Source organism: Uloborus diversus, chromosome 8 (genome assembly GCF_026930045.1).
Source record: "Uloborus diversus isolate 005 chromosome 8, Udiv.v.3.1, whole genome shotgun sequence".
In the NCBI taxonomy this organism is placed as follows: Eukaryota; Metazoa; Arthropoda; class Arachnida; order Araneae; family Uloboridae; genus Uloborus; species Uloborus diversus.
In genome coordinates, this window is record NC_072738.1 from 80,568,452 (window position 1) to 80,584,062 (window position 15,611).

The window sequence follows — 15,611 nt, forward strand, 5'->3', positions numbered from 1 at the left end:
GCTTTTGTAATCTTGCATACGTATTGATATGACAGGATAATATCAAGATGTTGTCATGACAGCATGAAATCAAGGTCTAGGCAAGATGATCTTGCTTTTGTAATATTGCATACGTATTGATATGACAGGAAAATGTCAGGATACATTGACATGACAGTATGAAATCAGCATGTTTGCAAGGTGTTTTATCCATTTATTTATTTGTATTATTTTCACTTCAAACTCGAGAATTAAATTTCATTCTTTAATTATTTCTGTTATTCTTCAAGATAGTTTTCTAGCCTGAGAATATTTTCTTAAAGCTGACATCTGATCGGAAATTCATATAAAGATATTAATAGTACTCGCGATTTAATTTAAAAAATGAAAGTTTCTTCGTTTTGCGTAATACTTGACTTATTTTTTAAATTCATGCTTCTAATTGTATTATAAAGACATAAAATGCTTAGTTAGGAATAATTGCGGAAGTTTTTATAGCACTAAAGGTAGCAAAATAATAAATAAATAAATAAATACAATAAATAAGTACATTTTCAAATGGATGTCAGCATTGAAAATATCCCATGAACAAAACATATGAATTTATCTTAAAGAATAACATAAATACCATTGAATAAAATTAATCTTACGTGAGATTGAAGTGATAATACGAAATTCTGGGCTTCATGTCCTTTGTTTCAAAGTCTAGGGACGAAAAAAGTTATTTTCGCCATTTCTAACATTGATCGCACATCGTCTGCGATATGACTTGTTTAGTACTATATTAATAAACAAATATAGTTATCAGTCATTCATAAGTTTTTCCTAAAACAATACTATTCCAGACTAATAACTAAGCAACCAACTTAACGAAGCCTAAAAGAATGCAACGCCACGTGCAGCACCTCTGAACCGATTGAGGTCGAAGCAGGAAGAATGTGCCAGTAATGCGAGGGATGCTGGGTAGAAAGAACTGTGCGCATGCGCAAGTATCAACGAAGGTCCACCTGTTCTATTGTGTACTAATTACCTTGACGGCGACAGCATGAAATCAATATCATCTTGACGGCGACAACATGTATGCAATGTTGTTATTGTAAGGTAATATCAATATTGATATTTTAAGATGAATGCAATGTTGCATACGTGTTGTTATTGTAATATTGCTTTTTAATCTTTATGCAAGCTTTATGCAGTATGAAACACATCAATATTGACGCCGTCAGTATAATATCAAGATCTGTCAAGGTTGATGCAAGAAATTTTGCTAGTAGGGCACATATATATATATATATATATATATATATATATATATATATATATATATATATATATATATATATATTGGTGATGGGGGTGTGATCGCTTCCTTTTGGGGGGAGAGGGGAGCATATTCTCCCTTAGTTTTATTTTCCCATGTTTTGCAGCATTTTTTAAAATTAATTTTCTGTTCAGTTTGTTTCAGTTTGTTCTTTAAGTTTTGTTGTTTTTTTCACCAGTACTTACATGTTCTTTACTTAATTGCTATGTTGGGCCTTTTTAGGTTAAATATTTTTTAGATTGTATTTGTGTTTTAATAGAAATTGAATTAATTTCTCTTTTGAATGGCTTATACAGATTTAACTTAAATATGCTTGTTAATTTTATGCACAAACTGGTTACAGCAATACAGTGAAGATACAAAAAGTATTAGCGTGTTGCAACAACATATCGGAAATAAGGGAGACTTAATAAATACAAAATCAGCTATCGCTGTGTGCATAAGACAGACAGAAGAGTTCCTGGGGATGGTCCTTCAAAGCATACAGGATCAGAGCCTGATTACCGCAGGGGCATGCGGGGCACAGGCCCCTCCTCCTCTTAAATTTCAGGGGGATCCAAAATCCCCTTTATTTATCATACTAATTCAAAATAAATAATAATTTCCCTCAGAATCTAGAGTACAATGATGTCATTAATATTTTTGCAAATGCTAAGACAAGGAAAAAAATCTCTTATTTGTTGATAAAAATACCCCTTAAAAACCTGATCTCTGTGCAAATTTTAAAACCACTCGAAGTTTAGTCTGTATTTACTATTAAAAGTTATATCATAGATAACTTGAATATTTACGGTTTACTGCAACGGGCAAAGTGTATCTACATCTTTAATAATTATTGTATCCTATATCACTTCTACTTTTTAAATATGTAGTACTATATTTTGATATGAGGTACCACCAAATTTAGCATGGCTGTGCTAATACGCAAGTATCGAAATCTTTTATAGCTTCATTACATAGAATAGGCAGAAATGGGAGGGGTGGAGCACAGAATGAATTTCATGCCCAGTGTTCTCAAAAACCTTTGTCAGGCCCTAAGGGGGCCCTGAAATAGAATTGTGCCCCATGTCCAATATCAGAATGATCAGGCTCTGTGCAGGATGCACTGCTAAATTGACAATTACAATACAAAGGCAAGTTACTTTCAATTAAATGTATATATAATATGTTTATTAATATATGTTTATGAAATCCTTCAGCAGCTTTCATTAAAAAAAAATCTCGAAAGACAAAGAGTGCTACATGCATTATACCAACAGCCCAGTTATCTCATCCAGAGACTGCGGTGTTGTCCAGTACTGGACAGAGGAGTGGCAATTTAATGAGAGAATTTGTATTACATTTCTATACAATAAAAAATTTTTAAATAATCTTTCTTGGCGAATTACGACTGTGGTGGTTTTTCGAGGGGCGGTTTAGCAAGAGGTTTTAGCAACTGTAGTTCTGCCTTAGCTCTGGCTTAAGGCAGTAACTTACTCCTTAATACCCAAGAACACCATTGCTGGTGTTTCTGGCTGGGTTTCTTAGTTTAATTTAACTGCCAGTCTGTTGGTTGAGCACCAATAAGAGGATATTTGCCTCCAGCATGGTTATTGACTGTTCCAAACTGATGAGTTCATAACAAGGACAAAACAGCCGCCTCTGGGTGGGATAACCAGGCTGTCTGGCAGATATGCATGCAGATTGCGAGAATAAGACCAGCCTGGTTAGTAGTTTACAATCCAATACCAGTTTCTGGTTCTCAATTTGCCTTTTTATTTATTTATATTAAGTTGATAAGGGTAATGATGATCTTTTCTTGAAATTATTTTTGAGCTCATAATAAGAAACATTGAACCATAATTTGTTTTTTAATTTTGATAATATAAGAACTGAGGGGGAGAAGGCGGGACAGAATTAAAAGCATGATTATTTGAATGAAATAGAACAGAATTTTTTTTCAAAACAATAATCATTTTCATTTTGTGTTAAATTCCCCATTATATATATATATATATATATAAAAAGAGCCAATGTAATTTTTAACATAAAAAGTAAACTTTTGAGCATTAAATAAATATATGTTATACACCGTCATAAAACCTATCGACACATGATAAGGTATCATAGATCATTTTCTCTTGAATTTCTACATTAAGATTTTCATTTTTTAATTTAAGAAAAAGATAGTAATTATATTAGCTATGAAGTTTTAAGGTATTTTATTTCTTAATTAATTGGTTAATTACACGTCAATAGGTGCACTGACTGATTACTTTTAACATCTTCTTCTGTCTTCTCACACACCCCTAAAAACAAAGCTAAACTGAATTTCTCAACAAAAATACAAGTTTTATTTTATGAAATAAACAATAAAATAGTGGTGCCATCTAGTGTTCACGAAAGAATTAGCACGTCTGCAGAATTACCGCTTGGGAACGGTCAATATACGTCACATTCCACCAGCTAGCCGGTAGCGTAGACACTTGAGTTTGTAAACAATTTTAAATAGATTGGAAATTGTTGTTAAAAATTAATACATTTTAATTTTCGTTTCGATCGACGTCAAATGGAAGAAAACATATTTGGTTCCGGTGTAAAGTTCGTAAATTTTCTATTTGATTCGTTGGCTTATAAAGATATTCCTGATGCATTTTTAAAACCGAATTGCAATTGCACATTTTCTTGATTTTTATTGTTGATTGCATTAAAACTTTTTTTTATAGACTTCCAAGTTTACCAGGTTTACAGTCTGGATTAGAAGATGAAATTCTTTTCCTGATAAGAGAAGTTGACTTAGAATTCCAGAGCAAACACAAAGAGCTCTTGACTGAATTGACTAGGTTACGGAAATTATGTGTAACTCAAAGCGCTCAGATTGAGAACTTGAGAACTGCTCTTGTATCCGATAAAGATGTAAGTACATGCAATCAGTAAGTAGTTTGTGTACTTGTATTTTCTGTTGACATTTTTGTTACTCCTTTTCAATTTCAATTGGGAAATCCAGTGTTGCATTAAGGATGACGAGCTGAGGTTCATTCTGTGGGTAAAAAAATCAAGTTTCTAAAGCATACAGGATAAAGATTATTTGAAGTCCTCTTGACAAGACCAAAAGAGCTTGAAATTTAGTGTAAGGCCTTTAAGTTTGGAAAATTTCTAAAGGAGAGGCTTTGATCCCCACAGTAAGATAGTCTGAAATTCACTTTTAAATAAAGATTTCAAGAGTGTAGATCCCTCTCCCCCTTGTTTTTCTATAATTTTTAAACAAAGCTAAAGTTTTCAGGAGGTGGGTGAAATATTTATTTGCTATATGTGTTCTTCAACGTGTGTGGAATCATGATACAAAATAAGACGTGAACGTCTAACTGTTTTTATTAATTACCGCATAGAATGGATTCCCCGCCAGAGCATTGGCAACCGCGCATGCGCTACAAGTCGACGCTCATTGGTATATACATTATGTTACATGTCCTTTTTTGAAATAACAACCGTGTTTTTGAAAATTTCCATTTCGAAAAAATGGACGGAGAAGAGTCCTGAACCTTTCCCCATAACATTACCAAGGATAGTTTAAAATGCATTTTTAAAACTATAATCATGAAATATTCTTGGGGAAGAACCCCAGCCCAATTTCTGAGTGAATATTTTATTTACAATTAGGTTCATACTTCTAATACTCATATCTAGTTTTGACTTCCTGACACTATATTAAACCAGAAGCTAAATGCTCTCTCTCTCTTTATTTAAGATACTTTTGAAAATATTCAAATGCCACCAGTTTCATACACTTACCTTACTTTTTGACCTTGCCACGGCCCTGCTCCCTCCCCCCTGGTGGTTTTCTTAACCTCAGGCTTCCTGGTATAGTGTGGTACCCCCATTACTGCAGTTCTGCGCACGCCCCTGGCCCATGCGATAGTTAATACCTGAGGTGAGGTCTTTACTTAGTCACCAATCGACGATAATCATTAAAAATTTGTTCTTTGAGGCCCCATTACCCATTTCCCTTTCTTCTGACCGGTTGGAAATGGATACAGTCAGTATGGCCATTTTTTTCAGATGTTAACTGAACAGATAGTTTAACTTTTTCCCTAAAATTTTATTTCACACAGGTATTTTTGGAAATATATTTTGCTAACTATAACTTCTGATGCTTTTGGGCAGTTCAAAATTAGCTAAATGATTCAAAAACCTCCTTTACCCCATCAATTGAACTAAAAGTAGCTCCACCCTCTCAGAAGCCTGCAGGGCCCGATTGGACTCTTTTGCTCTTATCAGCCTAAGGCCGGCCCTAAGTACATGTTTCTCAAACTTCGAAACCATAGTTTGACGCTAATGGGGGAAATTATTTAACTGGCCAGCCAGGAGCCCTGATCTAAATCAAATGAGAAATATACAAGTTATACTGTTACTCAAAGTTTGCAAAAATCTTTCCAATATCAAAGCAAGCATGCATCAACTCATCCAGAAAGATTCTACACAAATTTCCAAGAACTCCACTCATTGTGATTCAGACCCATGATTGACGTGAAGTTATTTTTACATCATTTATATAATTTATAAGTAATTTCAAAATACAACCAGTTTTGTCTTTGTAAAAAGTCCTTTGCTTCTATATATTTTACTATTTTTTTTAAACTATCCCACAGGAAATATGCAGCAATTCAGCAAATGAAGAGTTTTTTTTTTTAATGTTCTGATTTAGTTAGTTTAATTCATTGAAAATGTCTCCTTGATTGCTCATTTTGATACCTAAAAGCTTAGGAGTCTTCATTGTGATGCCAAAAATTTAAATTTTTATTTCTAACACTGAAAAAAACTCTGAAAAAAAATTCCAATTTCATGACATCCAGATTGGTAAAAGAGGTTTAAAGGGAAAAAATTAGTAATTAATAGCAATTTCAGTTGGCTCACTGTTTAACGACGCTCTATTTGTTCCACTATAGTGTTAAAAGCATTCTATTTAAGGATGCTTTCTATTTAAAGACGATTTTTTGTGGTCCCTTGAAAGGCATTAAACAGAGAGCCAGCTGTACTTCAGGATTCAAGTTTTCCTGTGCAATTTTCAACAGTCCTAATTGTTCTGACCACTACTGTATTACAAAAATTTCATTGTATTATAGTTTGCTTCCCAAAACCCCTGGTACTGTATTCCTGTCTGCAGTGCATAATTTGGATCATAGTAGCTTATCATAACTTATTGTCTAATGTTATATCATACCTTTTTATTATTTAACTATTGCAACATCAATTGTAGTTTACATTTGTTTTTCATTTAAATGTATAACTGAATCAAAGTAATCAAGTTTTACATCTTTCTGATATTACTAGGGTATTTTTTGTCTATTTTAGGAAAGCAGAATCAAAGATTTAGAAGAACAGCTAAAATCATCAGCAAAATATGTAGAAAAGTTGCAAAATGAAGTAAGTTGTTTGAAAAAGCTATTTGAATTAAGCAGTTACTTTTTACTATACATAAAAAATTTCTTTTTTAGGTACAGTAAAACTTCAAGTATATGAATCAACTGGAACCTGATTGTCATCGGATGATCAAAAATTCGGATAGTTGGATTTAGAGATGCGCTGAATATTCAGTTGGTATTAGGTATACTGCATATTCAGCAGCAAGCAAACCAAATATTCGGTTCGGCCATATACTTCAGTATTCAAAACCAAATTTAATTTTTCGATAATTGGTAAACGAGCAAATTTTATTATACATTGCATGAAAGTTACAATATAGTTCCACAGTACAAAGTTAATTCAAATTGTTACTTATTACTTTTATCTTGTTGAAAGTAATTTTAATGTAAAAAAAAAACTCAGATGTTAAATTTAAATTTTGTTGCTTTTGAATTTCTCTTTCATTTTACGACAGAGAATTGACTTATAATTTTACAAATAGCCAGTCAAATGTAAGAGTAATTACATTTGACTTACTATTACGAACTCATTTAAATATGACACAGTAACCAGAAAAAGAAGAACCCCATAATGTTAAGTAGTAATAAATACGTAAAAAATTCCGTTTGTTACTACTTTAAATTAACTTAAAAAAAAATATATATATATATATATATATATATATATATATATATATATGGATCTAAATATCTATATATATATATATATAAATGGATGTATGTTTGTGGGTGTGTGGGTATGTGTGTATGTTCCTTATACAAATCCACATTTTTCGACGGATTTCTTCCAAATTTGGCACAAAGGTAAATTGTTGCTCAGGAATTCATATAGGCGGGGTTTTGGAATTTTAAAAAGACCCAAAGAGGTCTAATTTCATATTTTGAGTCATAAAACTCTCTTTTCTGCATGAACGAATTTTTGTATAGTTATGAATTTAGTCTAAATGAAAAGCCCGTAAAAAACTGCCCTAGATAAAGTTTCTTCAAAGATTAACTTTAATCGTGAAATTTGTGAAACTTGGTTCAAAGCAAATGAAAACGGTTATCAACATATTACCACCAGGAGCTATTTTAAATGCAATCAACACAAAACGTATCCTGAACGCTGGGCGTCAATGCCGTTTAGCGATGAGCGTTAAAGCATGTTTGGCGAGAAAGCTGTAGGTATAAAAAATGATGCTGTACATCGTTTCTTAAACTGCGACCTACGAAGCCCCAGGGGTTCATTGATGCTGCTCATGTTGCTACTTAATTTGAATGCTACCGTTAAATCATAAGTTTTAAATATTGTTTAATTATAAAATCCACAACAGTAAGGGTTGCGTGTAATTTTTGATCAGTGTTTTTCCCGTTAATAGCAGAGAAAATACGAACATGAGTAAGGTAATAATATTGCATTCAATATTGACGTACAATCTTCAACTGTTTCAGCATTAGACTACTTTTATTAAAGCTACATCTATTTCATCCTTGCAGCAAAATTTAACTTAATGTTCTATGATCCTTATGACCTTATGAAACCAATTTTCAATATGTAAATTTTCTTTATACTATTCCTTGATTTACGTAGAATCTTTAAGTAATTCGGTTCAACTATAACCGATAACCTAATTCGGTTTAATAGAAGTCGCTTCAGGCTGTCAAAAAAAAAGGGGTATAAGTACTAATAAAGCAAATAAATTGCAAAATAGTAATCATAGTAATGCATAATAGCGCATTCGGAATTTATCTTTCAAAGGGGAGGGATGTAGTCAAGGCTTTCTTTACATGTATCTATAAATATAAAAATGGATGTATGTTTGCAGGGTGGCGACAGATCAGGGAAATCAGGGAGATCAGGGAAAAGTAAGGGAACTTTATTAATCAGGGAAAAGTCAGGGAAATATCAGGGAATTTTGAAAAAATAACAAAAAATCAGGGAAAATTAATTTTTGGAGGAAAAAAATTTTTTTTTTGCTTTACAAAATTAAGTAATCTTAATTCCCTACGCATTTTCCACCAATTATCTGTTGAAAAAAAAGTGAAATTAATGAGGTGCGATTATACACTGCCGTATATTTGTGCATTTTTTTCCCTCAACGTTAAAGTGTTGAATCTTACTTATAAACCACAGGATGAACTCCTAAGATTGTTTTTGTGTCTGTTAGGTTGTTTATTTTACCTAGCTTGAAATTTCCTTTTACGCTTTCGATTTTACGTAAAATAAACAACTATACAGGCAAAGAGGAAGCCTTCAATTATGCCTTAGCTCCTTTGCCTTTATTCCATTGTCTTGAAGTAATTAGCGTACTCTAATCACGATTTCCATTTAACAGATTAGACAAATTAAATTTGCGCAATAAAATTATTAGGATATCACCTTTTATTTTAGAAGCATAAAGAGAAGAACCCTATTAAAGAAATTCCCCCAGTTGCCCAATTTTTTTTTTTTGGTAAAAGTACAGAGTCTTTCTGGAGGATATATCCAAAGTAGTTTAAATGTGAAATGGTCAGTTTTTATATCTCTAAATAAAGTCCCAGCAGTTCCTTAAAAAAACATCGCAGAAACCTGTTAGTTGATTTTTGATAGAGATTGAATTTTTTTTTCCAGTTTCACCAGGTATACGATCAACATTAATTTACGTTCCTGGTTTTCATGTAATATTCAGGTTTTAATAGAATTTTTTCGTTGCTTCTCTGCCGCGGTGGCAAACAAGAGTTAAGTGTCCCTGTTAAGTGTCCACTTCATTCACAAATTTTGCCTTTACCGTAAAATCCCAAAAGTAAAGCCCCCATTTTCAAAACAAAACTTGTTAATTCTAGAAGAAGGTTATAATCGAGATTCTTTTGAAAAAATAGCCGAAATAATTTTTTTAGTAGTATTAATTTTAGAGTACAGAAAAGAAATAATAAGTAAATAGCAGTTAATATTAATGGAGGGTGAGAAATTATTTAAATCCTTTTATAATTTTCTTGTAATAAATTGCACATGGGCGCCGTTCTTTTTTAAAGAAAGTGATTTTGCACCTTAAGTTGGAAAAACCGGTATAACTTATCGCTTGAAAATTCATCATGTGCTGAATGTAATAAAGTTACAGTAAAAGAAGCAAAATCTGAATGTTCTTGTTTGAAAATAGAAGCAAAAATCACAATCACGACCGCAAATTCGTTATGAAAATCGTAGTTTTGAAAACTGTGCTTTACAAAATCCACGAACGTAAAAACAGACAAATCTCTTGCTCGATTTAATAATATATACATTTCTGATGATCCTAAACTTGTTCAAGTACTTTATATCTGCTTTAAAAAAGGTGTTTTTTTTTTAAAAGTTTTGCACTACTTTTTAAGTAACGCATTTTCAAAATGGCGTCGTGTTGGAGATTGTTTTTTTTTCAGAAGTCAGAACAAAAATGCTCCTTCCAAAACGAATAAAAAGCAGTAAATTGCAATAAATTTCTTTTGTAATACAAATGAACAAAAAAAGGAAAAAAGGCGTCCTTGGATCAAAAGGAGTCTAGACATTTCGGAAGGAATACACCGTGGAGACCGTTTTTTTGTTTTTTGTTTAAATCATTGTGTTTTCTTTTTATTCTTCTTTTTAGAAAAGAAAAGCTGCACATGGAGGGGGAAGCTAAACCTCTGTAAAGGCTTTCTAAGTAAAGCAGAAAATGTTTTCCCTTTTTATTTTTGGAGGGAGTGGCAAATTAAGATAATCTTGGAAAATGTTTAGTGAAGGGAGAGGGGGGGAGGGTAAATTGGGGATTATAAAATGATTTCAGTTTTCTCAAGAAAAGGGGGGGGGCTATAATCGATAGGGGGGATACTTTCGGGATTTTACAGTAATTTTTATATTGCTTGCCATTAAAGGCCAATCATAGTATTTCTGCTGACACTCTCCGTGCAATATGTCATCAAAGAGATCTTTTTTAAATGTTTGCCATAAAATAATTAGGTTTAAAAGTTGACATAAAAGTTAAAATAGTTGTAAACAATTATCTGAGTTTAGGAGCGGGGTCAGCAAGTTGCATGTATAGACTAAGGTTATTTTCTCAAGATATGTGGCCGTCTATTAGACCAAGTTCTTTATATGCTGCTTGATAGATTGGCAGGATCTTTAAATATTATCCGACTTTGTAAATATGTAGGACCACGAAAATATTCCAAATGAATTCTTATGTGATCGAATTCAAATTAGCTATTAGAAGCTAAGAAGTGAGTCTTTCTTAATCTCGGGATGCCTTTTAATGTGTTGTACTCGTTTTCTTCGGGAAACTTGCTTTTTTTATATGCCTCCAATTTTTTTTTCTGCAATTTCCTTCTGATAGGATATTTGTGATTTTTAAATGCTTAAATTATGGCCATCATGAAGAATAGTTCCGCGAATAATTTATTTATTTTTTCTTCTTTGTCCAATTCTTTCCTATCCACTGTTTTTTGTTCGTTGTTGTTTTAACTCTTAAATTTGAAAGTACCGTAATTGTGCGCAATTACTCATTCAGTTAATAATTTTCTAAGTTAAATCTACTTTTGAATGCATGCAAAATTACAACTTTCAAAAACACGGATTATTTTCATCTATTACACTACTTGAATTCCAAAAAAAAATTCCCAAAGCAAATCGCAGTTATATTTCAGTTAATTAAATTTTAAAGCTTAAACATTGTCACTCCTAACAGTTTTCAATGTCCTAGGCTAATAGAATATCTTCTGCAGCCTCCAATTCAAGAAAAAGTTTTGGTGGTTCTCCTGCTGGCATCGTGATATTTTTGTCTTTCACATGGGCCCATCCCTCAGCCTTCTGTTTAAAAGAGGACCGTTAATCATTCTGACATTGCGGATGCAGAGCAATTGGAGTTCGTTTTTATGTATATAAGAACAAAACAGTACGAATCATAAACTGGTAGCTATGAGAATTTATTAGTTTTAAATCAAAGTTTAATAATCCTTTGCAATGCTTGAATTTTATTCCCGATTTATTAAAAAATGTTCATACAATTATTTATCCGTTATAAGAAGAGATTAAGGTAGCAGAAAACCACTTGAATAATTTACTAGTATTCTGAGCAACTTAGTTTGGATTTGTATCTAAGGTAAATGCAAGGTTCTTTATATATGATATAGCATGATTTACCATGATGATAAATTTTCAAATTATCTCTCAGGAATTATGCTATCTATTAGGAAGAAATTATTTATCTATTTATGATGAATTTCAGACAAACACAAACCAAATTACTATAGTAACCACGTACAGTGAAGCACTGTTTATACAATTTTGAAGGGACTATGAAAAAAGCATATAAAGGAAGAAACGTATTATAGGTATTCATTAATATGTATTTGACTCTGCAGGGATCAATTTAAAAATGTATAGATGATAAAACATATGAAAGAGAAACATACAAACAGTGCTGCTCTGTATATTAATGTTTTTTTTTTTTTTTTTGCTTTTTTAAGTATTTACTTTAAATTAATAACTATATATAGTTTTTATAGTATTTTAAGGATTAAGTTTTCTAAATTTCTATTATCTTATTTTTTTTTCTAACGTTCTAGTAAATATGACAAATATTGTCAATAACTGAGTTATGTATATTACTACTTTCAGAATTTTCATCTTAAACAAGAAAATAATAACTTAAAAAAGAAAATCCGGAATGGAAATGAAAATGAAGTTCATTCCAGCTTAATGAAGAGTTTAAAAATTGAACAGGTACTTTTTTCCTTTTTGTTTATTTTAAACTGAAATAAATTGGGCCTGTTGCATGCATGCTTACTACTGCATTTTGAATGTGGTTTTTAAATTTTCACTTTCGAGCAGTGCTGTAGTTAGGGGGGAGGGGAGGCTATGCTCTAAAATATTTGGTTTTTTAATTGTAAAGACTGGTATGTTGTGGCCATCACAATCCTCTTTTTCTATCTTATGAATTCTTGAATCTAGTAATTGCTATTGCAAAATTCTGTTATTGGCAGAAACAGGAGGTTTTTCCGATAATTGACAAGTTGACGATCTCATTTCATTGGCATTAATTTTTTGGCACTGATGCCACTGCAAGGAATATTTTTCTTTTTCATACCTAGGCGAAGAGTCGGGAAATATCTATTTTCATAGGGTTACCATACCATAAAACAACAGAGTTATCGAAATAAAATTACTCATCCAAAAATTTAACAACAGCACCAAATTCTCAACTATCAAAGTATCCCCACAAAAGCAGAACCAAAAAACAAAAATTGAAAATTATTTTAAAAGCCTTGTTTAGTTTAATTTAAAACATATTATTCGTTAATGAATAGAAAATGGTAAGAAATAAAAGTTTTAAATTGTTTAGATGTGTCCAATTGTCTGTAGCAATTGAATCATGTATTGAATCAGCGCCTGTTTTCATCTAGGTTCTTGTTTATTCCAAATTTTATTTAAATCATAGCATTACTTCTGGAGATTTGCAATAACACAAGAAAGAACAATCAATTACACCAACCCTCTTGAGGCCATTGACAACAAAATCCAGTCAGCTGTTATTTCCCACTAAGCTCTATCAGTGGATCAATTTTTGCATGATTCCATTTATTACATCTTCAGATTTTGCTGTCACAAGTAATCAGAAAAATGTTCAATTGCCCCCCCCCCCCCCTTGAGATATTGGCACTAAAATTGAATCAGCACCTGTACCCTTTAAGATCTACCTGTAGACCAAATTTTTTTTATTCTTGCTCTTACTTCCTGAGAGATAGCAGTCATGCATAACAGAGAAAACATTCAATTGTTCCCCCACCCCCTTGGAGGAATTGGCGCCAAAATCGAATGGGCACCAACTCATATGGGGATAAAGTTGTGCCACTTTTTTTCCATAACTATTAAATTTACTGTTTGATTTGCAAATTATTTTAATTTGAGTTTGTGTGTTGTCAGGACAAACTCGAAACTATGTGCTAATCAAACAATAAATTCAAAAGATATGGGTAAAAAAAGTGTTATCTACACCCTGCGTAATTGTCCAAAACACCGTGAAATAAACTGTGTTCCAAATTTTGTTTGATTTCATGCAGTAGTTTTTTCTTTAGAGCTGCCATAAAAAAACGATCACACACATGCACCAACAGATATTCTCCAAAAATAGTCAAAATGGACTCAGCACTTCTCAAAACGTGCAAATCCCTCCAAATTCAAAAATTTTCTTGAATCCAATACTTTCTTCTATATACAGTCATCCCTCGCTACTTAACGCTTCCACTTTCCTGGCTTCACGACATCACGGTTTCCCCCCCCCCCCCCCCACCAAATACCGTAATTAGTCTTTTTTTTATGCGCTCGTATAAACTTTTTCCTACAAAAGAATAACAAAGTATGTCTTTTAAGTAAGGTGAGCTCTTCTGAGGGACTGTAATTGTACTAGTTAAGGAAGTGGAGGATAAAATTACTGAAGAAAGTGTAGGGAATTGCTACCTTATTTTAACCGTTAAACACTAACTGGAAGGTATAGATCACTGTATTGTAGGGGATAAATACATCTGTAAATTGTGTTCAGCAATGTACTAGCATTTTAAGTTGTATACGTAATTCTTTTGATTAGGATAATGTAGAGGATAAACTGGGGCTCATTACGGTCACTAACTGACAATTAAATCATCATTGAACAAGTTGAGCTATTTTCATAGATTAGTAGTAGTGTGTAAGAACTGCAGGTGTGTACGTAGTTTATTTCCCAATAATTAATAGTGTGATATCTATTTTGTCTAATATATCTCATTTTCTCATATTTTGTGTAATAATACAGGGTGTCCCAAAAGGTCGTTTACAAACTTAACATGCTGGCCTGTCATATCATGATGAACAAGATTAACATAGTAACATACATTCGCAAACACAATGCTGGCGCACTAAATGCACACAAAGTCAGACACTAACGGATGCACAACATGTCGCATATTTATCACACAAAGCCGATTTTACACAACATTTTAGTTTTGAAGGAAGGTTTATAGCTGTTGTTGAAATTTGCTGCCTTTAGCTGTCATACATGCGTCGCAACGACTAAATACCGACCGTCGTAATAACGATCCATTCTGACAAGATTTCACCGATGCTGCGTTGTCGTTGCAACGTGGTTATGAGAGCTGGCGAGCCGCAAATTTTAGCAACTGTTTTAAGCTTTGCATAAATTCTAAAATGTTGTGTATAAAACCGTCTTATGTAATAGATATGCAACATGTTGTGCATCCGTTAGTGTCTGACTTTGTGTGCATGTAGTGCGCCAGCATTGCGTTTGCGAATACATGTTCCTATGTAAATCTTGTTCATCATAATATGACAGACCGGCATGTTAAGTTTGTAAACGACCTTTTGGGACACCCTGTATACAGTAGGCTCTCTGTTTAACGACGCTCTATTTAATGACTTTCTCTATTTAAAGATTACTTTTCATGATCCCAGATGGTCCACTGTAGTGTTAAAAGCATTCTATTTAAGGACGCTTTCTACTTAAGGACGATTTTTTGTGGTCCCTTGGAAGTCGTTAAAAAGAGTCAACTGTATTAAGTAATAAAAATGTAAGGGTGGCTTAGGGTGCTGTTTTATGTCTAGGGGGCTCTAAATATGTTAAAAACCCATTTAAATTGTCATAAGTTTTATGCGCTCTAATTAGAAAAATATTCGGTTTATAAATACAGAATCCTACTTCGTGGAAATTCAGTTATTGCGGTAAAACCTGGAATGAATTAGCCCTGATAAACGAGGTATGACTGGATTAGCTATAGAAGAAAGTAATTGTGCAAATGTAAGGTTAATTGATCCCAAAGTAATGAGACCACTTGCCGATACCACTATCTGTTTGGTGCTGGGATGGTAAAAACAATGTCAATCAGGTAAACGAAGTGTTCATGGATAAAATGGTCAATCTAACGCGTAACCAATGAAGGTAGCAAATGTT

At 32.6% G+C, this 15,611-nt stretch overlaps 1 protein-coding gene across 1 annotated transcript in view; it reads left to right on the top strand.

Moving 5' to 3' along the window:
• Window positions 1–3,810: 3,810 nt before the first annotated feature.
• The window catches only part of LOC129227653 (uncharacterized), a 29,285-nt gene continuing 17,484 nt past the window's right edge, over window positions 3,811–15,611 (top strand). The window contains exons 1-4 of the mRNA XM_054862243.1: window positions 3,811–3,880; window positions 4,006–4,195; window positions 6,632–6,703; window positions 12,290–12,394. Coding sequence (XP_054718218.1) covers window positions 3,849–3,880; window positions 4,006–4,195; window positions 6,632–6,703; window positions 12,290–12,394 — 399 coding nt within the window. The 5' untranslated portion in view covers window positions 3,811–3,848. The remainder of the gene's footprint in view (window positions 3,881–4,005; window positions 4,196–6,631; window positions 6,704–12,289; window positions 12,395–15,611) is intronic.